Raw genomic sequence first — 16944 nt, forward strand, 5'->3', positions numbered from 1 at the left:
CCTCCTGTCCCCTGGCTACAGTGCTGGCAGGAAGGGGTTAAGCCCTAAGGATACATTGTGCATCAGGGCCCAGGGAACCTGACTGCAGGGACTTCAGTGAACATGGCTAGAGAGGTGGCTCAGCAGACGAGGGTGCCTAGGGGGTGGAACAGCCCCACGTTCTCTGGGAGCAGGACCCGAGGTTGGGGGGCAGGCAAAGAGGGTGCTAAGCCCCTGCCCTGGGGGCTGCTGTGGAGCCTGCAGGGTTGGGGCATGAACAGGCTGAAAATCGCTTCCTCCCCCAACTCCAGAGCTTAGCTGAGGGGAGGAGAGGCTGCCCTGTGCCAGTGCTGTGCGGGACTTTGGCACATGCAGGGCTTGGCTCCTCCTGGACAGTGCCCCAGGACAGAGGATCTTGGGCTTTCCAGGGGTGCCGGCCAAGCTAGAGTCAGTGTGAGAAAGGAAGGAGTCTGCTGGCCAGGCTGTTGATAAGCTGAGCACTCCAACCAGGGGCTGGGAGAGATATTGAAGAGCAGCGGGGCGGGGCAGCGGAGGGGAAAATCAGGGAGAGGACAGCAGAGGGGAAGCACGTAAAGGGCCAATGGGTGAGCAGCAGAGGCGACATGTAACCGATTGCCTGTCCACAATCACCAACCACCGCAGCTCGCAGCACATAGCCAGCACCAGCCAGAAACGGGATGGGGAGTGGGGCCCTGCTGGCCAAGAGCAGGCATGCAGCAGGGGCTGCGCTGAAGGATCAGCATGGGGAGCAGCCAGCCCTGCATGCTGCATCTCTGCCCTGCCACCAGCCTTGCACACCCACCCCCATCATCGGCCCCTTGACCCTCCCACCACTCACCGCTGGTGAGCAAGCGGCTGGCAAGCAGGGATCCAGCCAGCAGCAGGACCCACCAGGACTGATGGGGGGTAGGCAGAAAATATAGGACAATTTGCCCGTTTTAAGAAAAAGTTGGGACACCTATAGGAGGGCTTAAATACTAGACTGTCCCTTTAAAAATGCGACATCTGGTCACCCTACCTCTAGGAGAAGTTTCTTCCTATCCTCACTCTGTTAGCAGGTGGCTTAATTCCTGAAGCATGAGCTTTACGTCCCTTGCAATTTAAAAAAAATCATAACTTAATTGCTGATGATCTCATAATCCATACAAATGTCTAATCTTTTTGCTATACAGTTGGCTTTAATGTTGTCTTAATGTTGTATTTTTACTATGCAGTTGCAGTTGGCTTTAATGTTGTGACAATCAGCTCCACAGGCTAAGTTTGTGTTGTGTAAAAAAATATTTCCTTTTTATTTGAACACTGATGCCAGAGGCAATCAGTCCATTCTGAGACAATGAGTTCAAACTCTGGGATCCTTTTTTTAGATCAGCCTTATTCCACGTTACCTCCCAGGAGACTGGGCCTACAAGAACAGTCTTGATAACTGTAATGCCTCAGGCTACTCAATCACTGACCATCAGTGAGAGCACTATCAGCGTGCATAGGCTTTTACAGAGATCTGAAACAAACTTTCCTCTTCCAGAGCCACTTGTTGCATCTGCTCTCATACTCCAGATCTGTGCTCACACATAGGAGAGAAGGGTGTGGGACACTATTGTGGTCCAGGTCTTCCCATTAAAAAATGAACAGGAACCAATATAAATATAATAGCAAGGGACTGTATGGTTCAGAGGATTGTGGAATGGGATACGGAGCCTTTAACCTCTAGGTCACTGGTAGCTCCTACATCTAAATGAGCTGGTGATGTAAGAGTTGCAGTTTCCAAGGGTCTATGTTGCAACCATCCTCAGCACAACTGTCTCCCATGCTTGCAATTTTTTTGCAAAAGCCAAGGATTGACTGGCTTATGGAAAAAGATCTCATCACTCACGCCTAATGCAAGTTCCCCCCTTGAACAGGACTGAAGCACACCCCCATGTTGATATCTGGGATGGACCTCTTGGTAAAGGACTTTATTCTCTAGAAGTGCTATTTGCTAACCCCCTCACTGTAGTGGATTTTATAACCCTCATCCAAGATTTCACTCTGATTTTCTACCTTTCAGATGCCCTTTTCGTTTTAAGAAGAGAAGGAAAAATATAAAGATGTGTATTCCCTGGTCCAAATTAAAAACTGCCACTGAACAAGGGGATCTTGTGTCAATTGTGTAAGAAAAGGAACATCAGCTGCTAGCATGAGACTGCTGGCAGGAAGAATCACAAGCTAGGCTCAGAGATTATTTACCATTTTGGCAGCGTCTTCCCAGAGGACCCAAGTATGCATCCTGTGGCCAGATGGGTCAGTCGGATCTGACTCCGTAGGACTTTAATGCGTTTCCCAGCCTTCCTGCCCACAACCTCAATCCGCCAAAAATCGTTGGCATCTCCTGTTCCATTCTACCATTCAAACACACCGCCAAAAAAAACCAAAAGCACGTGTCACTGGAGAACAAGACACAGAAAACAGGAGCTTCTGAAACTTTACAGTGTTGACAAAACTGAGTGGATCAGACCCAGCTTAGCCTCCTGAGTGTTAACAATAAGGATTCCCCAGCAGGAAGAGAATTTTATAGACACCAGCAATGCATGATGTATCCCTGCTTACTATCTACCTATGTATTTTCCTCACCAATCCCAAAATTCTTTGCTTCAACTTCATATGTGGCTCTCAAGATATGAAGTTACATTTTAAAAGGATTTCAAACTGGATGGTTTGGCTGGGTAGCATAGTGCGTTTATTGAGTAGTCTCTTGCCTCTGGGCATTTAAAACTCAAAGCAGATTTACAAACATCAGAGCACTGCTCAGTTTAGACCCTAGAAGCCATCTGTCTATACCACAAGGCTATGTACAGAAAATAATAACTGTCAGTGCAGCTTTAAAGTTAGAATTTAAAGAGTCTGGTGCTGCCAAAGCTAGGGTTGTGTGATAATTTAAAGCTATTTGTTTGTGCACATTTTGGAAAGATCTTAATTACGTGCTATTCTAATTCTTACACACTGACATACATCATGTATTAACCTGTGTAATGAGCTCCAACTTCCATTATAACCTCCCGTGTACTTTAGAATCATAGAACATCAGGGTTGGAAGGGACCTCAGGAAGTCATCTAGTCCAACCCCCTGCTCCAGCAGGACCGATCCCCAATTAAATCATCCCAGCCAGGGCTTTGTCAAGCCTGACCTTAAAAACTTCTAAGGAAGGAGATTCCACCACCTCCCTAGGTAACGCATTCCAGTGTTTCACCACCCTCCTAGTGAAAAAGCTTTTTCTAATATCCAACCTAAATCTCCCCCACCGCAACTTGAGACCATTACTCCTTGTTCTGTCATCTGCTACCACTGAGAACAGTCTAGAGCCATCCTCTTTGGAATCCCCTTTCAGGTAGTTGAAAGCAGCTATCAAATCCCCCCTCATTCTTCTCTTCCGCAGACTAAACATCCCCAGTTCCCTCAGCCTCTCCTCATAACTCATGTGTTCCAGTCCCCTAATCATTTTTGTTGTCCTCCGCTGGACTCTTTCCAGTTTTTCCACATCCTTCTTGTAGTGTGGGGCCCAAAACTGGACACAGTACTCCAGATGAGGCCTCACCAGTGTCGAATAGAGGGGAACGATCATGTCCCTCGATCTGCTGGCAATGCCCCTTCTTATACATCCCAAAATGCCATTGGCCTTCTTGGCATTTCATGTATTGTAAGTGTTCTCATGGATAAGAAACTGGCTAAGAGACAAAAAACTAAAAGTAGGAGTTAATCTTTTGTCTTGGGATGAACCTCCCTCAAGCAGAAGGAAGTATTATTCTTACTATTCACTTACTATTCCGTATCCAGTGACCTGAAAGTGCTTCCTTGTCATGGGGGCCTCGTGCTGGTGACTGTGAAGATTTCTAGAAGTCCTGAAATTAAATTACAAGTAAAACACAGTTTTCAATTTTACATTGAGAATGGTTTGTGTGAAGAGCTTTCATTTTGGTCACCAATAAAGATTTATTTATACAGATTCCACAGCACTTTACAGGCATTACAAATTTATTTCTGAACCATATATATAGGAATCACTTCACATGGCACATTCAAGCACCTCTGGAAGTGTTCAAAAGCGTACTGACCACACACAGTACAGTTTAGGACATAGAAATGAATAGTTCAAATGATACTGGGAGGCAGAATTTTAAGAAGAATACAATTACCCAGGGCATTAGGGCTAACATCCCTGTTCTTGCAAAACATGCCATGAGGTCTTGACCACTCTTGATAGTTAGTTTTATTTTCCATGCAAAAGACTGCACCCTCTAGCAGCACAAAATCTCCTAGCACCATGCTGAACCATTAGGCTAGGATTCAACAGAAAAAGTATCACTTGCCGCATCATTTGTGTAGCACCTAGCTTTTTCTTGGTTCTTCCATCCCAAGTCCAGCCCTCCTCTGCATGTGAGAGTTGACAAGATCCAGTGTTGCCAACTCGTGGTTTTATCACAACTCTCATATATTTGGTGTTTTTCTTAAAGCCCCAGCTGCTGGAATCATGTTATTATTTAAGAATCTCAGCTTTCCCTTACAAAAAGTAAGTTTCTAGCTCTCATGGTTGCAGAGAAAAGTTTGAAAACATGGACCCTCAACAAGGTTCAAAAGCCAAAAGGCAAAAAAAAAGCACCCAACATTTACTATTTTTTAAATCTCATGATTTTGGGGGATCTAATTAATGCTTTTTGAATGCTTGGGGACGGCAATACTGAAGGTCACAGAGTAATATAGCACAATTTGCAGGTCAATAGAAGTCCTGTATATTTAAATAAATGAATGCGTAGAGAGGACAAACTCCTCTGTTGTACAGTGAAAGGGGGGGAAATGCAGATTTAAAACCAGCACACCAGGGTTTCCTGCCATTCGTTGAAGAGGGAGACCTCAAGACAAGCCTGCATATCATTTTAAACAGTTTCACGGCTGAAGTCTCAGTGTCTGACTGGAACTTCAGCAGGGACATGCCAGGTACACAAGGCAATAATGAGGGTACTTTTTGCCCCATATTCCTGGTATGTTAGGCAAAAGTTAAGTACTTATCTTGCTTGACAAACTGGAAGGGCAGGAAAGGTCTGGGCACAAACAATAGAATTAATGGTCTGAAATTCCTGTCTTGCTGTGGAATAGCCCTTAACTTTGCATACCATGCAGCTGGACAGATTTCTCAGGAGCTGCAGATGGTTCTCTCAAAAAGAAAAATATTTCATTGTGATGAAGCTGTTTAGAGGTCTCTCATCTCAAGAAAAGACAGTGGCTCAGAGATCCCATTCAAAATATGGGACTGTACAGAGGGAAACTCCACAAACCCCATGCTGGGAATAGAGATATGGAGAAAAGTCTACAGCAGAGGCTCTCAGCCAGGGGTCCAGGGCTCCCTGGGGGGCTGCAAGCAGGTTTCAGGGGGTCCTCCAAAATAAACCAGAGAGCAAGGCCAGCATTAGACTCGCTGGGGCCCAGGACAGAAAGCTAAAGCCCAAGCCCTGCTGTACGGAGCTGAAGCTGAAGCCTAAGCCCCACAGTGCAGGGCTGAAGCCGAAGCCCAAGGAACTTAGCTTTGCGGGACCACTGTGGCTTAGGGCCCTGGGCAACTTCCTTGATTGTTACCCCCCAATGCCAACCCTGACTTTTAATCTACTGGATATGCAGAAAAACAGTTGTTGTGGCACAGGTGGGCCAGGGAGTTTTTATAGCATGTTGCAGGGGAGGGTGTTTCACAAAGAAAAAGGTTGAGAACCCCTGGTCTATAGCACCAAAGAACTTGTTGAAGGTCTGTGCTAGCCTAATTCTAGTCATTGGCATGTCAGATCTCACACCACCATCCCCATTTACCAATCCTACGGCAAATGCCAATTCTGTTCAACTCCCAGAAAACATGGATTGGGAGATACAACCTCTTATATTTTTCTATGATTTCTTAAACACCTTACTCTTTGTGCTCCAGCCGGATAACATCTCCATGCCTCACAAACTCCACAGAATGGGAAGGATCTAAATGATCTGCTGGCAGAAAAACAGACAATAGCACCAGGTTTAGAAAAGGTATCAATACTCTTAGAGACGGTATCAGAATGCTGATCTCAAGCCAAACAGAGGATGCTCTTAGCCAACTCATTTCATTGGACCACAGAGTCGGTGCAACCCCTAGAATCAGTCTAAGGACCAGTCTCAACTGTTATCCCTGGAACCATATAATGGCAGATTCCAGACAGCAGATACAGTTCTAAAATAAAGAGATTGGCTGCCCCTGGATACACCAGAAAGGCTGAGAGAACAACACTCAACGTTCAGCACATATATACTTTAAATATATACGAAGGGTTGTTTTTTTTAGCAGCAGCCAATCAACTTTAATCTTCTTAAGCACTGCTAGTGCAGGAAGGAAACCCTAGATACGAAGCGTGCTTCACATATAGTTTCTGTGTTCTAAGATGTGGTCTGCATAGACAACAGGTCCCCAACGTGCAATATTCCATTTTTACCAAAGCAGCCTTCTACTCAGATCAATAGAATATTGCACGCTGGGATCCACAGGCTCTGTGGGCCACACATATGAATTAAAGAAAATGGTAACTGCAATCTGCCCCATTCTATACCTATAAATTGCAGTCCTTGGTCATCTGGCACATTACTAATGCAGCCATCAGTCGAGCAAAGTTAGGACATCTCACCTGTACAGTCTAGGAGGAATATGAAGATGTGATTGATAATCTCCCTCACCCCCCAAAATCCTTTACTATTTGGGAAGAGATCCCAAGAATATAGTAGTAAAAAACCAGAAGTATCAGTTAGACAGTCCACTTTGCTAGAGTTCTGTTTACCTGTGTTGGAATCATGTTTCTTTATAACCCACAGGTTATTCAAGTCCTTGTGTAAATAGGCAGTGACCTGGAAACACAATAATAAACCATTTCATTTCACCAACAAGCCAGGATCTAGCCAAAGTCCAAGATCCATCCATCAGCAGGGCACAAATACCAAGTGCATCCAGTGCTGATACAATAAAATTAAATACAGGATAACTTTGTGATGTTGTCCCTGAATTAGAAAGTCCTGGCTATTGGACATTGCTTAACCCAGACACATCTCTCACTTGTTTAATGGAGTTATGTGTTACCAATGTGTGTCATGTCACTTGTAGCTGCAACATCTCTGTCTGCCTTTTCCCTACTGCTCTGCAAGTGCTGTGCATCCCTGGTAATAACTTCTAAATGATATCATAGAAGTATAAAAATGTAGGACTAGAAGGGACCTCAAGAAGTCATCAAGCCCAGCAGCCTGCGCTGATGAAGGACCACATAAACCTAGGCCATCCCTGACAGGTGTCCTTGCCATCCCTGCACAGGTGGCCAACTTGTTCTTTAAAACCTCCAATGATGGGGATTCCACAACCTCCTTTGGAAGCCTATTCCAGCGCTTAACTACCTTTACAGTCAGAAAGTTTTTCCTAATATCTAACTTAAATTTCCCTTGCTGCAGATGAAGGTAGGACAAGAAGTAATGGTCTTAATGACCTATCTATATAGTTCTCTCTTTTCTCTCAGTCCTAGTTCAGAGGCTCTTTCTACAACAAGATCTTCTGTTCTGCAAACACAAACTTCCTGATATTCCTCAGCTGATATCAGAAATCCTGGGCCTGACATCTCGATCACTTCCACAGCAACAAACTGCAAATATCACCAAAGGATGGTTAGAATTGCTGATTGGGAATAAGCAACAGGAGCAGACATTGAGATCCTATTTCTAAAGTAATTGTTCTGAGTGATGGAGAATGGAGGAAAATGAAGCAAATAGCTGTCTATCCTCAACATCTTTCATTTGAGGATCTCAAAGCACTTTACAGACACTAATGCATGCATTGCAAAGCACATCTTCTTAGGAAATCTGCTGAGGAAGCAGATTTTGCTGGGGTGATGCTTAAAGAAAGTCAGAATTTGCTATATTTTTGTGCTGCCTCATTCACTAGCACTATATGTTATGGGGTTGCTGATTCTCTCTTTGGTTTATTATAATTTTAATTATTTATCAGAGGTGTCCACAGAGTTCAGACTGGTGCCTCTTACTACTTTTAGTTTATAAATATAAAGAAATATAAATCTAATCTAATGAACAAACCCTCACAAACTCCCCAGTCATTTTCATCATTATCCTCAAAACAGAGATAAGGAAATTGAGACACAAGAGGAGGAAGTTACTTTCCAAGATCACAGAGGAGGTCAGTGGCAGAGCTGGGAACAGAAAGCAGAAGTCCTGACTTCCATTCCTCTGCTCTTACTCTTAACAATGCCCCCTTCAAGATCAAGAAGTGAATTTGCTTTAAACAAAGATTTTCACTCTTTCCCATGAGGTGGCAGCTGCTCTCTCTTTTCATGTTGTTTTGGCATGCAAGAAAACCTCCTTATTTTAATGCACACTTAGTATTGCAGGCCACCCATCCTGGTGTAAGAGTGGTATGAATTCAGGCACCTGTACTGCTAAGATTTCCAAACAAGGGCAAAGCTCAGCACCCTATCCCCACCCCCTTCATGTGGTGCTCAGAGGCCAGCATAGAATATAAGTACTTATGTGGTCTCTATCACCATGATGTCTCAATGCTCAGGGCAGTAGGTCTTTAGGAATATCATGATAAATCTCAAGAGGGGAACTGTAAAGAGTTGCACCTTCCCAAGCAGAGTGATAAAAGACCATGACAACGGGAAAGAGCAGCTGCTTTTATTAGAGGATATAAACCTTCAGGAAGCTCCAAAGTCAGCAGAGCATGCTGGCTGCAGTGAGAGACAGTGGTAGAGTGATGCACTGACCTGCTGCTGACGAGCCCCCACGCCTTCAGGGTACAGGTGCCAGTGCGAATGAAGGTACCCCCCTGCCATCCGAAGGTTCTTCATTGTAATCACAGAACCATAGGCCAGGTCTGAAAGGGGAGACAACAGGTCTTAAGGAGCTCTCCTGTAAAACGTCATCTCACAGTCAAGCTATAGTGCGGTGACTCAAGGTATAAACGCCTCTCTTTCTTTTGAGGCAAGCCTATTTTCCTTCTCATGCATAATTATAGTCAGCTCACTATCCCCTTACCCACCATCATCCACCACAATCTACTAAAAAGACAAAACTAGACTGAGGCACAACATTTGCATTTCAAAAAAAAGTGGAAGAGAGGGAGGATTTTCCAAACCTAACACAAATAAAGTGTTTTTATTTTTAAAAAATTAAATCACAACAATTAGAGTATTTGGGTTTGTTTGTTTTTCTTCTTTACAGGGACATGGTCAATAAGAGAACTAGTCAATTTAAAAACAAAAGTTTTAATAGCTTCTGCAGTGACCTTCTGACAATTTTTGTGGCTCTAGGACCATACCTTACCATTTTTAAAAATGTTCTCTCACTTGTTGCGAAGGCCTCAAACAATAAAAGAGGAGAAACTGACTGACTATACTGGAGTCACAGTGAAATTGAGTATATACATACTGCTGTCAAAAATACAAAGTAACACTGAGAAAACAGAAAAGGAAATTTTCTTTCTAATCTTTAATTTCCAGGAATCTTTGATATAACTCTTACTATAAGAGTAGGCAAAAAAATAAAGAAATAAAGAAATAAATAAAATGCAGGAAATAGTTTAAATCCTTAGCGTCACTTACAGCCGCTCTGTGCCCATCAACAATACAAAGAGGCAGTAAGGCAATTAACCAGCTACCAGGCAGCATCAAATTCGCTTAGTGGCTCTTCACCACCTTCCCTTTTTGTCTCTAGTACAGGAGGCCTGGCTGAGAAAAAGAGGGTGTGGCCAGAACACCACTGCAGTCTGGTGATCTTCAACTGACGGATCAACCTTTTGGAGCAGTGGACAGTTGAGCAAAAGTTAAAGCATTCTTAAAGCTGCTCTAAATTGCTCTGGGGACTCAGTGGCCCCTAGCTGGCTTCAGGATCTGGAAACCACAAAAGAGGCATACAGCCGTCTTTGTCCCCTAAGCCCAGTCCGGCACTGAACACAGCACAACTGGACCAGAGGATCTGGCCCTAAGTATGAGTTTTAAGTTGATGGAGTCTCTTTAATGTATGCCTTTCCCTTGCAGGGATGGAAATCCAAGCACATTACATTGTCTTAATAACTACAAAAAAGGTAAAACCGACAAGTCAAAAGTCTTATTTCACTGTCCCTGGCAGAGTGAAGGACAAAAAGTAAAGCAAAAACAGACATGACAAAAAATAGACTCAAGCTTTAGCATTATTTCAGTTTTGTAATGGCACGTGTTATTGAAAACACACAGAAGAAAGTATTAATAGGGCACTGCAGCCTGGCATGCACACACGCAGCCTCAGCATGCGTGTTACAGCACACAGGCTTTTTAATATTGGGGGCTGTAATTGCAGGTCATATGCTTGCTCCTAGTCATGTGCCTTACAGGAAATCACATATAAAGGTTTCGTGCCTCTTGGAGGGGGGCAAGCCGGAGAGACTTAGGATTAGGGAAGGATCCTGAAGGGGGCTTTCCCAAGTATCCAAGGTCTACTAAAGAGGAAGGATGTGTCCTCCCCATTCCCAGCTGCAAAAAGTGGTCCCTATGTGATCCAAAGAGCGCCTCAATGCCAACTAGCAGGGGGCCCACCAAACTGTAACTCATATGAGGCCTGACACACTCACTACCCCCAAAACACTGTTGTCATAATATTACTCCTGGGGGAATTCTGCACTAAAAATAAATAAAAATTCTGTGTGCAATATTTTAAAATGCTCCAAATTTTATTTGTCAATAAATAAATGTGGACGCTCCAGCATTGCAGTGTGGAGCACAGGTCACTGGCTGCACGGAGGTGAGAGATCGCCCTGCAGCTCCCCTTCCCTCCCTGCAACAGGGACTCAGTGGTGAGGCTGCACCTGACCCTGATACAGCACAAGTGGTGGGCCTGTTCCAGAAACACCCCAGGGCCCTGACCCTCTGTGCCAGGCACACCTGGTGTGGGCAGGCAGGCTCAGCCCAGAAGGATCCTAGTGTGGAGAGGCTTAGTGTAGGGGACTGGGTGAGAGGATTCTATGTGGGACAATCTGGGTGCGGGAGGCTCAGTGGGGGATCTGGATGCACTGGGGCTCTCTGGGAGGTTCCGGGTGCAGGGGCAAAGGGACTCTGCAGAGGGCTCCAGGTGAAGGTGGTTGGGGGTCAGCGGGGGAGGAGGGAGGGTTGGGTGCTCAGCTGTAGGGGTCTGGGTGCTAGGGGAGTGGGGCATGGTGGGATGGGGGTCCAGGAGCAGCTGGTTGGGATTCAGTAGGATAGAGGTCCAGGTGCAGGGGGATTGGGGCTCATTGGGGTGGGGGTTCGATGGGCCTGCTTAACGAGGGCGCCCCAGCTGCTGCTGCTGCCGCCGCCAAGGGGATGCTGCATGCCAGGCACCTGCTTTCCCCTCACTTTCCCCATCCCATCCCCCTTTCCCACTGCCTCTTCCCCATTCCCTCCCTCTTCCTTCCCACACTGTCCTCTGCCCCATCCCCCTCCCCTCACTCCCACATTCCTCTCCCCTGTCCTATCCCATCCCCCTTCCTTTCCCACTGTCTCTTCTCCCAAGCCCAGCACACATAGAAGGTGAGGACAACCGGCATTAGGACCCAGGAGATGGTGTCCAGCTGCAAAGCCAGCAAGCCAGAAGGGCACCCTCTCTCACCTAGATAGCTCTGCTTTCACAGAAATTGGGGAATCAAGGGGGGGAGGGGAGCAATGGCCCCACACCTATGTTTGTTTGGAGGGCAATGTCCCTCTGCCCCTCCAAACTACGCCCATGGGCATCCCCAACCCTGCCCCCTATACAATGATTTATCTCTCCACCAGCTCTTTTAGGTGCTGGAAATGACTCACCTGCACTGCTGGGAAGGGGCATGTCACTGCTCTTGCAGTTTTCCTTTGCTTCCCTGTCATTTTCTGCGGGAAGCAAAGAAATCTGTGGGGGACATGAATTCTGCACATGCACAATGGCGCAGAATTCACCCAGAAGTAATATGTGTCTAAGAAGTCTCATGTAAGGTATCACATGAAAACCGGTGAAATGTTGGTCATGAATATCATTGCACGATGCATGTATGGGTTGTGTACAAAGAATTAGATATGTGTGCCAGAAATATACTCTTAAAATGTATTTTGGGGGCAGTGCATAAATCAAGCCTGCCTTAGACAAAGGAATATGGATTCTCCTGTCTGACTGGCTTGATTACAGGAGAAGACAATGGAAGTACATTTACATATAAGGTAAACAAAGCAACCAAGCTAACAAGCAGGGGAAGAAAGAGCTTAGTAAGCACATGCGGATAGAGTCTGCACCCCCAGCAAATCTGCCTGGGCTGGACTGTGGGAACATGAGAGTATGTACCAAGCCTTTGTGGTTCCCTGCAGGAGCCCCCTTGGCCTACTACACTGCACCCTAGGAAAGGTGCAGTGAAGGTAGGTCCCCCAGGCATGCCTAGAGAGGCTGTATGGAAGCAGCCAATCTGAGACCAGCAGGCTCAGATAAAATGAGCTTCAGAACCTAAGCAGATCAGCTCCTGGCTTGGACCAAAGGGGCAAGAAAGGGTGCTCCTCTCTGTCCAAAGGAGCTCAGATGGCTGCATTTGCTTAAGATGGGAAAGAGAAGGGCTGAGAACTTTAACCCTGAGGTAAGAGGTTTTTTTTTAAATTAAATTAAATTTTAAATTAAAGGGGCCAGGTAGGAAGAGGCCCAGGGAAGTAGCAGCAATGAATTGAAATAAGCAGTACATGGCTGCTGTTTATAGGGTCTTTGGGTTGGAAGCTGGAGTAGTGGGTGGGCCATTGTTCCCCCACGGACAAAGTGGTATAAACCCCGAGAAGAGGACAAGGCTTGTTTGGAAGCCCAAGCGAAGGGCTGAATTTAAAGGACAGAGAACTGAGGTTGAAGACACTGGTAAGAGCAGATAGACAGTCTTGGTTGGATTTTTGTTACCTAGAAGGGTTCATTAGGATTGTGTGACCTGGCCAGAGAGCCAAGCTACTGGAGACCCGCCAAGCAAGGTTGACAACCCACAGGGGGTGCCAGGAGTAGGAAAAGGACTGCAGTACTGCACCTAGTAGCAGGAAGCACTCAACAGATGAGTGCCCCCTGCTACAGGGTAATATAAGGGAATAAAAAAGACATTTTAGTTATAAATCACTTAAAGAGCTAAAAAGGCCAGAGCTCCTGGAATCTATGAAAGTTGGATCCTTCATCCATGTGGGCTGAAGTCTCTGGGAACTGATTATAGGTGAGAAATTGCCTGAGACCAAGACTGTAATCTGTTAAACTTTAGGCACTAGAAAGGGTGTTTTATTTTGTTTTGTTTGTAACTATACTGGTCTCTTTTTCTCTTGCTTAGTATTACCTAAATCTCTATTCTTTATTATTAAATTTATTCTTGTTCTATAACAAAGCCATCTCAGTTATGCATATTAAAGTGAAGTGTGACTCATCAGCTAACCCAACAGGCTAACGAGTACACTGTCTCTTTGGAGGCAGTGAACTTCATTTCTGTGAGTATCACAGCAAGAGGGACTGGACACTGCAGGGAGACATCTGGGGAACTCGTGAAGTGGGATTAATTGATTGTCACTTGCAAGGCAAGATTTAGACTGGCAGAGTCTCGAAGCGTTTGCTGGTGATGCAGATAAACAGGTATGGCAGGGAGCTGACACACAGCCTAATCTCTAGCAAAGCTCACTCTTGCTGGTGAATCTGCTGACCAGCTAACAACTTCTTTTGGTTTTTTAGAGACATAGTTATGTGCCAGGGTTAATCTAAGAAATTTACTTCCCCAAGGAACTGGACACTTACGCTCTGGAACGGAGACATTGTGAAGATTGTTCCCAATCAGTCGGGACTGAAAGGCAGAGCTGAAAAAACCATCCCCGGGCCCACTAGGAGAAAGCAAAGAATGTACAGACCGTGAGACTGTGGAAACAAGCAGAACTGAAATATGCATTACCAAATCATTTTAAAGAAGGAAACAGATAAGACAATTAGTCTGCCTCAGAACGCCGGCAAAAGAGAACTTCAGCTCCTGTGGGTGACTACCTCTCACAATGGGCTCTGACTCACTTGGCTATGACAAATACACTCTCACAGGCAATTTTCAACAGCTTCAAGGTTTTGAGAGGGTTTCTATGGCCATCAAAAGTTAATCCTTTTAATTCTGTATGAAGAACAATGCTGCAAGAAAGTTTTCTTTGAAAGTACCACATTCCTCAAATCATGGTCTCACCTTGGGCAAGTCACATCCCCTCTATTGCTCCTATAGACCCATTCCTGCTCTGATACTTGTGGTGAGACTACCTGACTTATACCCACGTCTGAGGAGTAAACAGAAAGAATTCATTGATCTTACTGATTTTTAAATAGCTATTGCCATCATATGGCCAATCACCACCTTGACAACCTTACTAATCTGTCGCACCCATTCCCAAGGCACAGAATCATTCTTTTCTTTGGAGACACCTACCATATTATGAGTAGAACTGGTCAGAACATTTCTGGTGAAATGAAATTTCACCAAAATAAGCTATTTCATCAAAACCTGTGTGTTTTGTGGAGACGTACCAGTTTCCGCAAATTTTTTTGTCAGGGAGGTTTTTGGATCCAGAACCTGGGTGCGTGGGGGTGGAGAATACTTTGATTAGAGTACTAGAGAACCACATTTGAAGTCCCTTTTTGGACCTGATTTGGCATGATCTGGGATGAAAAATCTGCTCTGAATCAGGCAGAGCAGGGACTTGAACCTGGGTCTCCTACATCCCAAGCCAGGACCCTAAACACCAGGCTATAGAGCAGGAGTGGCCAAACCATGGCTCGTGAGCTGCATGCAGCTTTTTTACAATTAAAGTGTGGCTCGCAAAGCTCCCTATACTCTCCCCCCCACACCACCCCATTCTTCGCCTACCAGACTTGGGGCGGGAGGAGCTCAGGGCTTCAGCAAGAGCAGGGTTGAAGCCTCAAGCCCCACGAGGAAGCCCCAGCAGGCACCTCCAGCAGGGCTGGAACCCCAAGACTTCTCTTCCTGCAGGGCTGAAGCCCTGAGCCCTGGCAGGCATGTCCCGGCTCTTGAGCATCTGAAGATTGTCGTATGCAGCTTGGCAGCTCAGTAAGTTTGGCCACCCCTGGTATAGAGCGAGACTGGCTTCTCAAACCACACAACTTCTGTTTGTGTGAAAACATTTGAAATGTTTTGTTTTTCATTCAATGCAGAACGAAAACAAATTTCAAAACCTTGAAAGTAGCCACCATGAAACAGAAAAGTTATCTTCCAGTCAGCTCTCATTGTGGGTACTACTGAAACCAATTGAACAAATAAGAGGAAAACAAAGGCATCTGAGCCCTGTATCACAATCTGTTTAGGGCCAGAATGGAAGGAGGGTGATTAAGATACTAGGCTGGGACTCAGAGGAGGGTTCTAATCCCACCTCCCCCGCTGACTTGCTGTGTGACCTTGAGTCAGTCAGTTCCCCTCACTTTCCCCATCTGTATAAAGGGGATAATTATGCCAAATAATGCAGAGGAGGGGGAGCTGTGTGACTTAATTAACATCTGCAAAACATTTTAAGATACTTAGACGGAAGGAGCCAGAGTTACTATTACAGTCTCCACTTAAATAGCTACTAAATCTCTGTACAAATAAATATATTAAGCTGATTAACTGGGCAGGGAACCATGTTTAAGCACAGTTTCTGAACTCTGTGCCGGCTGACCCAACTACTACTAACATGATTTGGCTGGCTAGTGTGCACAGAGCCATCCTTGTAAGAACTATGTTTGGGCAGGAATCTAGGCTAAGATGTGTCTTGTAAACGTGCTTCTGATTCTGAAACTTTAAAATTACTAAAGGCAGAATAAACAGTGACTCTCAATTCAAAGGGAAGGGGAGGTGATTTTCTTCTGTGCTGAGGGAGAAAGTAAGGAGGAAAGCTTGAGAAATACCTTTTATTTAACACTGCAAAGTGAACAGCAAACTGAGTTGTATAGAGTGCGACTGGCAACAGGATGAGGCAGAATACACGAGCCATCAAGTGTTTCCCCAGTGTGACCTGCAGACAGAATCCAAATCAAACAGAGCAGCAGCAGAAACCCTCCTGATTGCGACTGCCAGGAGTGCCCCTGGGAGACTATTCATACAAACCACCATAGCACACAAGATCAACTAGTTCCTTAGCAAGCTGCAAGACTTCTCCAAAAAGGCTGAGGGAAAGGTGGAAGCCAAGCCACACTCTCCCAATGTGCTCCCCGAAGAGTTGGCCTCATTTGAAAATAAGGGAAAAAATAGTTTTTGTTTTGAGAAATGTTCAGCACCCACTTCTGCAACTGAAGACAATGGGAGCTGCCCAAGATCAACACCTTTGAAAGTCAGACCCATATTGCTTATATAATTTATTGGGGTAGCACAGGACTTGAAAATAAATGAAGCGTGGGAAGAAGTTTGTGGAGTAGGAACTGTGGCTATGGGGTGAAGGGAGAAAATTAAAGCATGGGGGAGGACCAATTTATCAGAGTCTTGGGGAAATCCTGAGGCTTTCTCAGATGTGGGTCTAAAAATGGCTTCTTGATTATCCAAATTTGCTAAGAATTTGGATTTATAGAGGTTAAGGCTGCCAAAATCAGGTTTAATCGGTGTCTATTTCATCTATCTTAGGTTTTTGTAAGTACTTATCACTTAGCTATTAAGCTAAGCAACTCCCATCTCCTAACACCAAGGCAAATTATTTTTAAACTAATAGGGAAAACATTGACTATGTTTTGTTGTGGTCCAGATCCTGCACCCACTGAAGTCAATGGACTATTACTCCTGGGGGAACTCTGCACCACTGTGCAAAGTAGAATTTGTGCAGAATTAATGTTCTGTACAGAATATCATGTTTCCCCTGGAGAACTGGGGCTGGAGAGCTGCTGGCCCCTCAAGGGCTGCTGTGCTCTGCAGAGCCCAGCTCTCC

At 45.2% G+C, this 16944-nt stretch overlaps 1 protein-coding gene across 1 annotated transcript in view; it reads right to left on the reverse strand.

Moving 5' to 3' along the window:
* POMT2 (protein O-mannosyltransferase 2) overlaps positions 1 to 16944 on the reverse strand; it is a 48971-nt gene that overhangs the window by 17419 nt on the left and 14608 nt on the right. Inside the window, exons 7-13 of the mRNA XM_073349282.1 lie at positions 15938 to 16044; positions 13802 to 13884; positions 8797 to 8906; positions 6817 to 6883; positions 5926 to 5995; positions 3795 to 3873; positions 2224 to 2375 (exon numbers count right to left, since the gene is read on the reverse strand). Coding sequence (XP_073205383.1) covers positions 2224 to 2375; positions 3795 to 3873; positions 5926 to 5995; positions 6817 to 6883; positions 8797 to 8906; positions 13802 to 13884; positions 15938 to 16044 — 668 coding nt within the window. The remainder of the gene's footprint in view (positions 1 to 2223; positions 2376 to 3794; positions 3874 to 5925; positions 5996 to 6816; positions 6884 to 8796; positions 8907 to 13801; positions 13885 to 15937; positions 16045 to 16944) is intronic.

The sequence above is a fragment of the Lepidochelys kempii genome, chromosome 6 (assembly GCF_965140265.1).
Source record: "Lepidochelys kempii isolate rLepKem1 chromosome 6, rLepKem1.hap2, whole genome shotgun sequence".
In the NCBI taxonomy this organism is placed as follows: Eukaryota; Metazoa; Chordata; order Testudines; family Cheloniidae; genus Lepidochelys; species Lepidochelys kempii.